The sequence below is a fragment of the Lepidochelys kempii genome, chromosome 8, assembly GCF_965140285.1.
Source record: "Lepidochelys kempii isolate rLepKem1 chromosome 8, rLepKem1.hap1, whole genome shotgun sequence".
NCBI lineage: Eukaryota > Metazoa > Chordata > Testudines > Cheloniidae > Lepidochelys > Lepidochelys kempii.
In genome coordinates, this window is record NC_136387.1 from 94,964,207 (window position 1) to 94,978,970 (window position 14,764).

The 14,764-nt window shown below is 46.2% G+C and overlaps 1 protein-coding gene across 4 annotated transcripts in view; it reads left to right on the forward strand.

Moving 5' to 3' along the window:
- The window catches only part of USP24 (ubiquitin specific peptidase 24), a 111,776-nt gene that overhangs the window by 91,076 nt on the left and 5,936 nt on the right, over positions 1-14,764 (forward strand). For all 4 annotated transcript variants that reach the window (XM_073357590.2, XM_073357591.2, XM_073357594.2 and 1 more), the window contains 8 exons: positions 97-218; positions 580-693; positions 985-1,050; positions 4,123-4,189; positions 11,350-11,428; positions 12,199-12,274; positions 14,014-14,100; positions 14,436-14,546. In XM_073357590.2, coding sequence (XP_073213691.2) covers positions 97-218; positions 580-693; positions 985-1,050; positions 4,123-4,189; positions 11,350-11,428; positions 12,199-12,274; positions 14,014-14,100; positions 14,436-14,546 — 722 coding nt within the window. The remainder of the gene's footprint in view (positions 1-96; positions 219-579; positions 694-984; positions 1,051-4,122; positions 4,190-11,349; positions 11,429-12,198; positions 12,275-14,013; positions 14,101-14,435; positions 14,547-14,764) is intronic.

Genomic DNA, 14,764 nt, shown 5'->3' on the forward strand with positions numbered 1-14,764 from the left:
ATTGCAGCAAACTCAACGTTGTCACAGAATGATGGTGGTTTTTGAAGTGCAGAACGGTGTTATATCCGTGGGTTGTGTGTTCTGTTTTTCTTTTAGCTCCTGGTCTCTTTAAACAGCGTCCACCTCTTAGCACCACTGCCTCAGGTCCACTTCTGTCCCTCCATGAAGAAGTGGAAGCCTTGTTGTTCCTGTCTGAGGGGAAGCCTTACTTACTGGAGGTAGCTATTGTGCTAAATGTCTCCACATTTTGTGTGTTTAAAAGCTGGTGTTACGTTGGTTCTTTGAAATACCACTACACTTGAGATATAAAATGAAAATTTTAGCCTTTGGAACACATATCAGAAAATATCAACTCAGCCTTTTTACACTGAGAAATTTCAATAAAATAGCTCATAAGTGGGCTGCAAGCCAAATTACTGTTGAAGGCAAGCTTAGCAGAGATGGAAAGCAGCAGTGTTATGGAATGCTGTTGGGGGTGGACTGACCTGGCCTCCGTGGGGTAGGAAGCAAAATTACATCCCTTCTGAAGGATACTAAAAAAAATCCCGTGTTGAAATGATATGTGTATCTCTCCGTTAGGTGATGCATGCATTCCGGGAGCTAACTGGATCATTGTCCGTTCTCATTGAGATGGTGGTGTACTGCTGCTTTTGTAATGAGCACTTTTCCCTCACCGTGCTACATTTCATCAAGGTACAAAGCTAATCAAAGTAGATTTTCAGCGTATGGCCTGTTCCAGGCTTTGAACTTAAGGTTGTGTTCCAAGGGCTTTAAATATTTTTGTGGGGATCTTAAGTATAGTCTGTACAGCTACTTGGAGTTTTCTTTAGGTTTTAAGGTTCAAATAAATAGTTCTAAGAGTTTTTTGTAAACTACAAACAAGGAATGTTAAATATGTTATATTTTGAACTATTATTAAATTACATCAGATTTATGTGGGTGTGTATTCTACCATCTGATGAATTTTGTATTTCTAACATACAGAACCAGCTGGAAACTGCCCCCCCTCATGAACTGAAGAACATATTCCAGTTACTTCATGAGATATTGGTAAGTGAAGAGTAAAGACTTGTATATGAAGCACTGCCCAAGCAGGATGGATTACATTTAACTACCTAACTGAAGGAAGGCATTATTATGGTGGTTACAGTTCTTACCCACACATCCTATAATCTTTCCTACTTTCAGCTGTGTTACTTTCTCAATATTGCAATAGTCAGTGAAATGCTACAAGTCTTGTTTTTTTCGTTTTGGACCTGAAGAGAATCAGGTTCATGATTCTAAGGAATGGTAGGAGGGAAAACAGCACAATAAATTTAATGGATTTCAAGAAGGCAGACTTTACCAAATTCAGGGATTTGGTGGGTAATATCCTATGGGAAGCAAGTCTAAGAGGAAAAGCAGTTCAAGAGAGTTAGCAGTTTTCAAAAAGACATTAAGGGCACAAGAGCAAACTATCCCACTGCATGGGAAAGAGCAGAAGTATGGCAAGAGACCATCCCGGCTTAACCAGGAGCTCTTCAATGATCTGAAACTCAAAAAGAGTCCTACAAAAAGTGGAAACTAGGTCAGATTACAAAGGATGAATGTAAACAAATAACACAAGTATGTAGGGACAAAATTAGAAAGGCCAAGGCACCTAACAAGATTAAATTAGCTAGAGATATAAAGGGTAATGAGAAAACATTCTACAAATACATTAGAAGCAAGAGGAAGACCAAAGACAGGATAGGCCCATTACTCGGTGGGAGCGGGAGAAGGGGAACAATAACAAAACGTGGAAATGGCAGAAGTATTAAATGACTACTTGTGTTTTTTACCAAAAAAGTTTAGTAGCAATTAAACATCTAACTTAATGAATGCCAGTGAAAATGAAGTAGAATCAAAAGCTAAAATAGGGAAAGAACAAGTTAAAAAATATCTAGGCAAGTTAGAGGTCTTCAAGTCACCAGGGCCTGATGAAATACATCCTAGGGCACTCAAGGAGTGAGCCATTAGCGCAGGGGTGGGCCACATCGGGATTGCAAAGCTGCATCGAGGGCCAGGTAGGGAATGCTGTGTCTCCCCAAATAGCCTGGCCCCCTCCCACTTCCTGCCCCCTGACTTCCCCCCTCAGAACCGCAGACCCATCCAACCCCTGCTGTCTCCTGAGTGCCCCGACCCCTATCCGCACCCCTGATAGGCCCCCCGGGACTCTGATGCCTATCCAACACCCCTGTCCCCTGACTGCCCCCCCCCAGAACCTCTGCCCCATCCAACCCCTCCCTATCCCCTGACTGCTCCTTGGGATTCCCTGCCCCCTTATCCAACCCCACCGCTCCCTGCCCCCTTCCCATGCTGCTCAGAGCAGCAGGAGCTAGCAGCCCCGCTGCCTGGCCAGAGCCAGCCATGCCACCACTCTGCCTGGCAGGAGCAGAGGGCCAGAGCTCTGGCGGCATGGCGAGCTGAGGCTGCGGGGGAGGGGAAACAGCGGGGGAAGGGCCGGGGGCTAGCCTTCCCAGCCGGGAGCTCAGGGGCCGGGCAGGATGGTCCCGCAGGCTGGAGTTTGCCCACCTGTGCATTAGCAATTATCTTTTGAAAACTCATGAAGGTCAGGAGAGATTCCAGAGGACTGGAAAAGGACAAATATAGTGTCAACGTATAAAAAGGGGAATAAGGACGACCCAGGGAATTATAGACTAGTCATCTTAAATTCAGCACCTGGAAATATAATGGAGCAAATAATTAAGCAGTCAGTTTGCAAACACCTAGAAAATAATAATGTGATAAGTAGTTGTCAGCGTGGATTTGTCAAGAACAAATCATATCAAACCAACCCAATAGCTTTCTTTGACAGGGTAACAAACCTTGTGGATGCGGTGGGGGGAAGCAGTAGATGTAGTATATCTTTACTTTAGTAAAGCTATTGATACTGTCTTGCATGACCCTCTCATAAACAAACTAGGGAAATACAACCTAGATGGATCTACTATAAAGTGGGTGCATAACTGGTTGGAAAACCATTCCTGGAGAGTAGTTATCAGAGGTTCACAGTCAAGCTGGAAGAGCATAACGAGTGGGGTCCCGCAGAGATCAGTTCTGTGTCCAGTTCTGTTCAGTATCTTCATCAATGATTTAGATAATGGCATAGAGAGTACACTTATTAGCTTTGCAGACAATACTAAGCTGGGAGGGGTCACAAGTGCTTTAGAGGGTAGGATTAAAATTCAAAATAGTCTGGACAAACTGGAAAAATGTTCTGAAGTAAATGGGATGAAATTCAATAAGAACAAATGCAAAGTACTCCACTTAGAAAGGAACAATCAGTTGGACACATACAAAATGAGAAATGGCTGCCTAGGAAGAAGTACTGCGGAAAGAGATCTGGGGGTCATTCAAGCTAAATTTGAATCAACAGTGTAACACTGTTTCAAAAAAAAGCAAACGTCATTCTGGGATGTATTAGCAGGAGTGTTGTAAATAGAACACAAGAAGTAATTCTTCCGCTCTACTCCACGTTGATTAGTCTCAGCTGGAGTATTGTGTCCAGTTCTGCATGCCCACATTTCGGGAAAGATGTGGACACATTGGAGAGTCCATAGAAGAGCAACAAAAATGATTTAAATGTCTTGAAAACATGACCTATGAGGGAAGATTGAAAAAATGGGTGTGTTTAGTCTGGAGAAGACTGAGGGGATCATAACTGTTTTCAAGTACATAAAAGGTTGTTACAAGAAGGAGGGAGAAGAATTGTTAACATCTGATGATAGGACAAGAAGCAATGGGCTTAAGTTGCAGCAAGAGTGGTTTAGGCTGGACATTAGGAAAAACTTCCTAACTGTCAGGGTAGTTAAGCAGTGGAATATATTGCCTAGTGAGGTTGTGGAATCTCTGTTGCTGGAGATTTTTAAGAGCAGGTTAAACAATCACCTGTCAGGGATGGTCTAGATAGTACTTAGTCCTATCTTGGGTACAGGCGACAGGACTAGAAGACCTCCCAAGGCCCCTTCCAGTCCTACAATTCTGATTTATAACACAAAAATCTGAAGAACCTTTGAGACCATGGTTATAATGAAGAGACGATCTTGCAAGTACCTCTCACATAACACTAAGTTCTACCAGCCTTTTTTGTTTTCTTCACAGGTTATTGAAGACCCTTTACAAGTAGAGAGGGTCAAATTTGCATTTGAGACTGAAAATGGATTGCTAGGCAAGTAGCCCTACTGTGTGAAATGTTGTCATTCTTTCCTTTGAGAAATGTCCAAATAACCTATTGGTTTTTATACCTTGCTGAACTGAAGAACCTCTTAGTGGAATTGATTTCACATGTTATCCAAAAGCAGAGCATAAGAATATCGTGGTGATAGATGAGAGGAAATGGACTCTTATTTCTCCCAAACAAAACAAATCATTGAGCTGATAGAGGGATGGAGCATATGTACATCAGGGAAGGCCATTCAGAGTTCAAATTCAGATCAGGCCCAAACTATTGGGGGGGGGCGGGTGTACACACAAATATACAGTATTGTCATAAAGGTCCTCTCCTCAACCCCATTCTGCAATATAGTCCTTGCACTGGAGACAAGGAGGAAAAGTGGTTAGTATATAGGAAGCAACCTATATACTAATATTAACATTTTTGGCGTTTCCCTGGAGGGGGGTGGAAAAGATGTGAAGAAAATGTGAAGTAAGTGGAAGAGATGGGAATTTCTCTCAGTTTGCTGGTTGACTTTCAACCCAGTTGCAAAACAGATTCCTTGAGAGAGTCTCCTCCTTACACATCTTAGTATTTTTGCTGCCTCCTCCAGTCTTCCTCCCTTATGAATGTGATGATCCCTGTTCTGATTCAATAATCTTACCAAGGACTGGATGCATGCCTCCTGTCTTTAAAAAGAGTGTAAGCCTGTATTCAGGCCATAGGTCATCTCCAGGTGCTTTGATCCTACTGTATCAGAGGGCTGGTGTCCAAATGCAGGTTCTCCATAGCTAAGCTTTTTTTTCCCCCTACCCCGTGAGTTGAGGTTCTTTTCCCCCAAAGCTTCTCTGACCTGGAAGGTAAAGTTCAGGGGCGGGGGGAAGGGGGACAGCAGCCCTAACCTCATATGGAATGATAGTAGAACCTTCTCTTACTGTGTGGAGTATGACACACACCCACACACACACACACACATACAGCCCCATCCCAGGATTTGGTTCTAATGTGTGCTGCCCCCTTCTGATAATGGTATTACCAAAAGCTCTCTCCAGTCAGCAAGTTGCTGAGCCCTTCCCAACCCCTTTAAGGTGGTGGCACCTTAAAGGCTAACAGATTTATTTGGGCATAAGCTTTCGTGGGTAAAAAACCCACTTCTTCAGATGCATGGAGTTTTTTTTACCCACGAAAGCTTATGCCCAAATAAATCCGTTAGTCTTTAAGGTGCCATTGGACTCCTGGTTGTTTTTGTGGATAAAGACTAACAGGGCTACCCCTCTGATAATTGCTTTAGAAGTTTTAGCTCCAGTTGGAAGTTGGTGAGCTGGGTCCTTTATCCTGGCTTTGATCATTAATTTGCTTCCTAGTAGATGGAACCATGTAAAAATCTGTGGTAGGATGGATAAGAGGAAGATAACGGTATTACCAGAGATTTACAGCTTGTCTGTAAACTGCGGTGTGAAATCCAGGTACAGTGCATAAAATTGCCTGCAGTTTTACTTTGATCTAGGTTAGACAAAAAGGAAGGTTCAGATAAACTGTAAGAGAATCTTGAGCAGAATTAGTACTGTTAGCATGAATATTTAATAAATGTCTAACATTTCTGAAAGCTCTAATAAATTATAGGATACTGGTAGTTTTTTTACTTTAGCCTGATGTTTTCAATCCAATTTGTAGCTGTTTGTATCGCAAAACTGTGTGTGAATTATGTTTTAAATATTTCTGTTCTTTTTCGAGTGCTTGCTCATGTCAGTTCCATTCTAGGTGGGCCTGTGCCCACGTGCGCAGTAGTCAGAGATGTTTGCCTTGGCGGTATCCATAGGGTCAGCTGTGGCGCCCCCTTGAGTGCCAAGCTCATGCGTCAGTATACCAGGCCCTGCCGGCCCTATGTTCTCTCAGTTCCTTCTTACCACCCGTGGTGATTAGTCGAAGCTCCTTTCCTTGCATAGCAAGAGCTAGCGATTTCGTCTCTTCTGACTTAGAGCCTTAGGGCTTTGTAAATAGTTTAAGTAGTAGTAAAGTGTAGTTAGAAGTTAGAGTCCCAGCGGGGACTTCGCCCCAGGCAGGGCATGCCCCGGTCTCTCAGGTTTAAGCCCTGCGTGGACTGTAACAGGCCTATGCCTGTAAGTGACCCCCACAGCAGCTGCCTCAAGTGCTTGGGGGAATCACACGTGAAGGACAAGTGTCATATTTTGAAAAATTTTTGACCCAGGACTCAGAGCAGGATATTCATTTGCAGGCTTTCCTCATGGAGGCTGTCCTTTGTCTGGATTCCGAGCCATCCTGCCAAGACTTGCCTAGTACCTTGGCCTCAGTGCGCAGTGAACCCCCAGCACCAGGCTCCACCCAGCACCATTCCCCGTCGCTGGTGCCCAGAAAGGAAAAAAAAAAAAGGCCATCAGGCAAAGGACCCAGTTCGGGCTGCCCTGCCACTCCAGAGCCACGTGGACATGCCTCCCCGGTCGGGGCCCTTAGCCCCAAAGGATCCACCACCGACTTCTGGAATCAGCAGGGGACCCAAACTCCTGACTGCATCAACACCTTCCCAAGCTCTCACAGTGCCAAGAGAGCAGAGGCTTCTGCCTACGCCACCTTGGCAGCACTGCCAGTGGCCAGCGCAGTGGCCTTATTGGAGTGCATGGGACATGCCAGTCATGATGATGCCCCTTTCGCACCACTCCTCAGCCGCTGCCTTGGAGCAACAGTTGGCGGCACCAAACTCTGTTCATCAGTCACACTCAGAGGTTTGGGTAGAGGAGACTGCACCCACCCCTAAACCTCCTTCCCCCATGGGGGATGATGCCCCGGGGCCTCACCCAGTGGTACAGTCATCTCTTCATCCCCAGACAAGGCAGGTCACGGGACTCTCGAGGGCTAGCACGCCTGACAACTTTAAAGAACACCAGGCCCTCTTTCAATGGGTGGCCGAGAACTTGGGCCTAGAGGTGGAGGAGATAGCCAAGCAGGCGGACACCTTGTTCAACATCCTCTTAGCCTCTATTCCGGCCCGTGTTGCACTACCAGTGCATGACGGGGTCCTCAAAATTGCCAAGACCCTCTGACAAACCCCATTTTCCATCCTCCTCATCTCCAGAAGGGGCGTAAAGAAGTACTTTATCCCGGCCAAAGGGTTCAAGTACCTTTATACCCACCCACCTCTGGGCTCGCTGGTTGTCTCTGTGGCCAACGAAAAAGACAAGCAGGGGCACACCAGCTCAACTCCCAGAAATAAAGAGGCCAAAAGACTGGACCTTTTTGAGAGGAAAATTTATTCCACTGCCAGCCTGCTATTCTGGGTGGCAAACCATCAGGCCCTCTTGGGCAAGTACAGTTTTAAGTTATGGGACGCCCTCCATACGTTCGAGTCCTTCCCACAGGGTTTGGCCCAAGAATTTGGCACTCTGGTGGAGGAAGGCACCTTGGCGGCTAGTTGCTCCCTCCAAATGGCATAGGATGCAGTGGACTCAGCGGTTAGAGTGGTCGCGTCGGCATTGGTTATGAGGCACAGCTCCTGGCATCAGACCCCCGGCCTGTCCCAAGAGATGCAGAACTTGATCCAGGACCTCCTCTTCGATGGGAATGGTCTCTTCTCTGAACAAACAGATGCAAGGCTGCATGGGTTGAAGGACACTCAGGCCACCCTTCGCTTGGTGGGCATGCATACACCACAGTCTTCACAGAAGCAGTTCCAGCTGCTCCTGCCGCCAAGGCCTGGGCAGCCTCGTCAGGGGTCTGCTGAGAGAATGGGTAGACACATGAGCTTTAGTTGTTTCCAGCCTTCGTATTCCCACACAGCCTGGCCCGGCAAAGCATCTTGGGGCCAGAAGTGCTCATTTTGAGGGTGCAGTCGAGAGCGATGCCCCAGTCAATTCCCCAGATCCACCCTGTTCTTTCCTCAAATGTCTTCATCCCTACCGTTCAGCCTGGTTGTAGGTCACCTCAGACCGCTGGGTGCTGGACATAATATCTTGGTGCTATACCCTGCAATTTTCGGCCGCCCCCCCTTCCCCCCCCTCTTCTTTCCCATCCTTCTTCAGGGACCCTTCTCATGAGCAACTCCTCGTTCAAGAGGTTGAGAACCTCCTGCACCTGGAGGTGGTGGAGGAGGTCCCTCAGGACATGAAAGGAAAAGAGTTCTATTCCCACTACTTCCTAATTCTGAAGGCAAAAGGGAACCTCAGACCCATCCTGGACCTGCGTCTCCTCAACAAGGTCTCTCAAAAAGTTGAAGTTTTGCATGGCCTCCATCATCCCCTCCCTGGATCTGAGAGAGTGGTACACTGTCCTCGACTTAAAGGACACTTATTTCCATATTTCCAGGTCACAGACACTTCCTCCATTTCATAGTGGGCGGGCACCATTTTCAATTCACAGCGCTGCCCTTTGGCCTCTCGCCAGTCCCCATGGTGTTTACAAAATGTATGGAGCCAGTGGCCGCTTACCTGAGACATTGAGGCGACCGGGTCTTCTCGTATCTCGACAACTGGTTCATCAAGGGCAGGTCTCGGGAGCAAGTGTAGTGGAGTCTCAATCTTGTGCGTTCCACTTGCCGTGACCTGGGCCTGTTAATAAACGAGAGAAAATCCACCTTAATGCCCATCCAGAGAATAGAGTTAATTGGGGCAGTTCTCAAAACCACATGAGCCAGAGCCTGCCTTCCAGAAGCACATTTTCAGGCCATGTCAGACCTGATCTCCCATCTAAAGAACCACCCGCTCACCCAGGCTCACACCTGCCTGCAGCTGTTGGGCCACATAGCCGCATGTACATACATGGTCAGCCATGCTCGGCTCCATCTCCGGCCCCTGCAAGCATGGCTGGCATCGGTCTACATTCCCAGCAGGCATGACCTGGACTGGGTAGTCAGGGTGCCAGACCACATCAGGTTGTCCCTGAATTGGTGGTTGGACCCCAGGTCGGTGTTGGAAGAAGTCCCCTTCGTGATCCCATACCCATCGCTGATCCTGGTCTCCAATGCTTCGGGCCTGGGCTGGGGAGCCCACCTAGGTGAGCTGAGCACCCAAGGCTGCTGGTTGTGGGACGATCTGGCCTTCCACATGAACGTCAGGTAGCTCAGAGCAATTTGCCTGGCCTTACAGGCTTTCTTGTCCCACCTGAATGGCAAGGTTGTGCAGGTCCTGTTGGACAACAGCACCATGATGTATTACATCAACCGGTAGGGTGGTGCCAGGTCTTTGGCCCTTTATCAAGAAGCTCTCCGCTTTGGGGATTTTTGTGTGGCATGCCATTCATCTGATAGCCGCATACCTGCCTGGGACCAGGAACATCTTAGCAGATCACCTCAGCAACACTTTCTCCTCTCGCCATGAGTGGTCGCTCCAATCGGAGGTGGTCACTATAATCTTCCAGAGGTGAGGGACTCCCCGGGAGGACTAGTTTGCATCCAGGCAGAACAGAAAATGATGCATGTTCTGTTCGATTCAGGGAATGGACAGAGGCTCCCTATCAGATGCCTTCCTCATTCTGTGGTCGGGGGCGCTGATGTATGTCTTCTCACCAGTGCCACTGATTCACAGAGTCCTTGTGAAGGTCAGGCAAGACAGGGTGAAAGTTATCCTAATAGTCCCCGCGTGGCCTCGCAAGCACAGGTTCGACATGTTGCTGAGCTTTTCAGTAGCCACGCCGCTGCAGCTGCCCCTCTGGCCGGATCTGCTGTCACAGAACCACAGCAGCCTTTTGCATCCAAACCGGTGCAGTGCTGCACTTGACAGCTTGGCTACTGCATGGCTAAGTGCAGGAGAACGGGCATGCTTGGCCCTTGTCCAACAGGTCTTTCTGGATAGCAGGAAATCCTCCATCAGAGCAACTTAACTGGTCAAATGGAAAAGATTCATGTTCTGGACCTTGGAACAGCATATTCAGGCTGAGCAGGCCTCGTTGCAGGAGATCCTGGATTATCTGTTGCACCTCAGACTCCAAGATTTGTCCTTGTCATTGATCAAAGTCCACCTGGCCGCTATCTCGGCTTTCTATCCTTCGTTCCAAGGCAGGTTGATCTTGGCTCACGACATGACGGCACAGTTTTTGAAAGGTCTGCAGTGTCTCTACCATCACGTCCAGGATCCCATCCCCTCCCTGGGACCTGAATCTCATGCTGTCGAGACCATGGGGTTTCCATTTGAGCTGCTGGCTTCCTGCTGTCTCCTGCTTCTCTCCTGGAAGGTCTCGTTCCTGGTCACGATAACATCGGCCCGCAGTGTGTCCAAGATCAGGGTGCTTACTCTGGAGCCAACCTATATGGTGGTCTACAAGGATATGGTCCAGGTGTGACCACACCCAGCATTTCTGCCCAAGGTCGTTTCCCAGTTTGACTGGCCAGGATATATACTTATCAGTCTTCTTTCCAAAGGCTCATGTGTCACAGGAGGAGCGCAGGCTACGCACTCTGGACGTCGGGAGGGCGCTGGACTTCTACACAGATAAAACAAAGCCGTTCCCTATGTCAGTGCAGTTGTTCGTTGCAGTGGCAGACAGAATGAAAGGTCACCCAGTGTCTGCTCAGAGGATTTTGTCCTAGATCACAGCCTGCATCCGTTAACTGCTATGAGCAGGCGAAGGTGTCTTCACCCGCGATCATGACAGCACACTCGACTAGGGCACAAGCGTGGTCAGCGGCCTTCCTGGCACAGGTATCAGTCCAAGAGATCTGTAGGGACTCTACCTGGTCTTCTGTCCAAATGTTTGCATCTCATTATAGACTTACCCAGCAATCTTGAGATGATACTGGCTTTGGCAGAGCAGTGCTGCAAGATCGTGAACACTGAGCCCACCTCCATTGATACTTACTGCTTGTGAGTCACCTAGAATGGAATCAACATGAGCGAGCACTCGAAGAATAAAAAATGGTTACCTACCTTTCGTAACTGTTCTTCGAGATGTGTTGCTCATGTCCATTCCATTACCACCCTCCTGCCCTGTCAGAGTTGCTGGCAAAAAGGAAGTGAGAGCACATAGAGCTGCTGGCCCCTGATATACTGATGCATGAGCACGGCACTCAAGAGGGCACCACAGCTGGCCCTACGAATACCTCTAAGGCAAAAATCTCCAACAACCGCGCATGTGGGCGCACGCACACCTAGAATGGAATGGACATGAGCAACACATCTCTACGAACAACAGTTACGAAGAGGTAGGTAACTGTTTTTTTCTCATTCCAGCCTTGATGCACCATAGTAATCATGTGGACAGCAGTCGTTGCTATCAGTGTGTCAAGTTCCTTGTTACTCTTGCTCAGAAGTAAGTAATGGTAAAAGAAAGTGAAAAGTTCCTGTTAAACTCTCCGTAGTAACCACCTCACAAATCTTCAGCCTGTCACAAACCTTCCTGTTGCTCATATGGATGCTGTCGCCTACCCCTTTGTCACCTGTCGGCTGGGTTACTGTAACGCAGTTGAAGTTCAAGGACCTGCTCTTGAAGTCTACTTAGAAGTTTGAAAATGAGGTGCTAGGTTCCTTAGAGATGGATTGAAGTTGTGTGGGGGGGGTTGTTTTTTTTTAAACCTACTAGCGGCTGAGTTGGATTTCTCCTGCCACAGCTGATAATACCAACATCTAAAGCCAAAGCAGGAGAGCTGCATTCTGTATTTGTCAGTTCTTGCGTGAGAAATGCAGGTTTCTGGCAGATAAATACTCGGAAGGATTTCAGATCTTTTATTTCAAAATGTTTGAGTTTTTAAATCTAATCATGTATTATATTAATAATTAAAGGTTTAAAGTATATGGTTTTGGCTCATCTTTACCCATAATGGACTATCTGATGTAAATTTCATTCAACTTTATTTGTGTATATGTAATATACATTTTTGCTATCACTAAGCCAATTAATTTTTATAGCATTTATCTTCAAAAAAAAAAAAAAGAAAACATTGTGTTTGCAATAACGACATGTAGAGAAGACAATGACTGGGATCTTGTAATATGTGTTAAGGAAGAGCGGTCTTTAAATTTCAGATTTAACAGAAAGGACTGCCTTCATTGTGGATAATAAATATGCTCTCAATTTCCAAGGTGCCCTGCTGCTAAAGATTATTTCAAGGAGAATTCTCATCATTGGAGCTGGGCTGTACAGTGGCTACAGAAGAAGGTAATTTGACTGTGGCAATATTATGGAGAGACTGTCTTCTCTTCCCTGTTACATTTGCAGCCAGACTTCTATTATAAGTTGATTTAGGTGACATTTTTTTTTAATTTAATTTTTGTTGGCCCAAAACTATTCACGAATTTCCCAATAGTTGAGGCTGGGGAAAGGTTTTCACAATCAGCTTCAGAAAACTGTCTGTGTGTCTGTCCTCCCATTTAAAACTCTTATTCCACTAGTTAGGGCACTTGCCTGGGATGTGGGAGACCCTGTTCCAGACCAGGGATTCACATGTGGGACTTGAACACAGATCTTCCTCCCTCCCTTGGTTATTCTGTGGTAGATTGCTCTCTGTCTCTCCTGTTGAAAGTTTCCATTTTGTATAAATTCGTAAATATTCATTGGAGCAGGTGAGTGCCCTAACCAATGGGCACTAGGCTATTCTGTTGTCAATCTCCACAATTCCACTTTGTATAAATCTATAAATATTCATTGGACTAAAGAGAGAGTGAGAGAGACTGTTGCCTAGTAATTGAGGGACTCACCTGGGAGGTAGGAGATGTGGATTCAGATCTTCTCTCTTCCCGAATCAGGAAAACCAAAACATTTTCTGAACTGACCTGGATGTTGTCCCTGATTTTTTGGGTTTGTTGGCCAAAATGAAAAATCAGTCATTCACCCAGCTCTAATTATAAGCTCAAATCTCCCCTTGCCGTATTTTTGGGATAGGCATGAGTTTCACCTTGGTTTCAGTGATCATTATTATGACAGAGTGCAAGTTTTTCCTGGAATGTCAAGTATTATTATGACATGGCTAAACAGATACATTTGGAAAAGGCACTTTATTTGGCTCCTTACTTTAAAATAGAAAGGTTTGTGTACGCACAAATGTACACATAGGTACCAGTAAAGAAAACTCGTACATAGTTTTTATAAATCAGAATATTTTTTAAATCAGTGATGATCCTCCTGACTCATGTCCCTCCCCATGAAGAAAGCCAACTTTGGAAGCTTTCAGAGGCTGAAGCTGAATGTAGAAAATCCAGTATGGAGACCTTCCCTTGCCAGCATGCTGGTCCAAATAGCCACCTTCCACAGGAGATTTCTTGCAACCCATTGCGGTTGAACACAGAAAAATGTATGTGTTAAACAGACACCACTTTCCTCTCAATTCCCACTGCCATGGCTAGGAACTCTAGTTCCCATTTGCTCCCAGCTAATGCAGGCCCGGCGGTGGCTCTCCAGTACTCAAAGACACTTAAGTGTGAAGTTCAGTAGAACCAGTCCATGTTCTGCTTCTGCAGCCCAGATTAGGCCCCGGTCTCTCTGCGAGCGCTGAATGGGGTATCTTTGCTGTCCCACAATCCCAGACTCTCCAGCTGCAAAAACCTCCATCTTTCTCTGACAGCTTTTACAAGGCAGTTGTGTTGCCAATGCAAAAACCGCACCACACTGAAAATTGAACATGTGGTAACAGGCATGAAATTAAATTTGCTATAAAAATAGAGCAGTGTTATTGTACTGATATTATTCATCTTGGCTTTGGAGCCTTTTCATTAATTAAATAGGAATGTTTCATTGATGCTGACACAGGCTCTCCAGTGTGCTGCACAGGTATGCCACGGATTTGGGGAACCTTGACACAGACTTTTGGCCCATCCTGCTGTGGAATAGACAAGCAAGGCCTTAGGCATGTCATGTGTTTCTGCTGCTCAGGGTTAATTTTGACTTTGGTTTTTATTTAGATGTCCGAACACTATTGGGCTCCACAGAGTAATGTGTCCAATGAAACATCCACGGCAAAAACCTTCCAGCGCACGATTTCGGCACAGGTACGTGTTGTAATCACAAGAGGTAGTGTGTGTGTTGTTTTCGTTTCCCTTTCCTACTCCGCACTGAGTGGCCCTTTTCTTGGCATCTTACTACAGACAGATGTACTTAAGTGCATTCTTCTCGTGGGGGTTGGATCTTAAGTCTGTTCCTGGCTACAGTGGGCACGCTTAAGTGAATCCACGTGGTTACCTCAGTTACTTCCTGCCAAACTATGGCAGGTCCATTAGCATATGATAAATATTAGCAGATGTTGAGTTTTTAATTACAGTCATTGAATGGATGGGGTATATGGCCTTCTTGGCATCTAACCTCCTGAATTTCCATCCTACCCTAGGACACGCTGGCCTATGCCACAGCCCTGTTGAATGAGAAAGATCAATCAGGAAGCAGTAATGGATCAGAGAGTAGTCCAGCCAATGAGAATGGAGACAGATATCTACAACAGGTAAAAAAAACAATCATAATCCAGTCTCGTGTGAAGAATGCATTATGAATGATGAAAGCAATGGGCTTCGTACTAAGAATTCCCAGTGCTGCACACTTTGCCTAATGACTGCATTTTAAAGATGTGATACAGACAAAATAACCCGTCTGCAGGCAGGGTGCTAACGTTTCACTGTATACCTTTTTAAAGAACAATGTGTGTACTACCGTCATTATTTT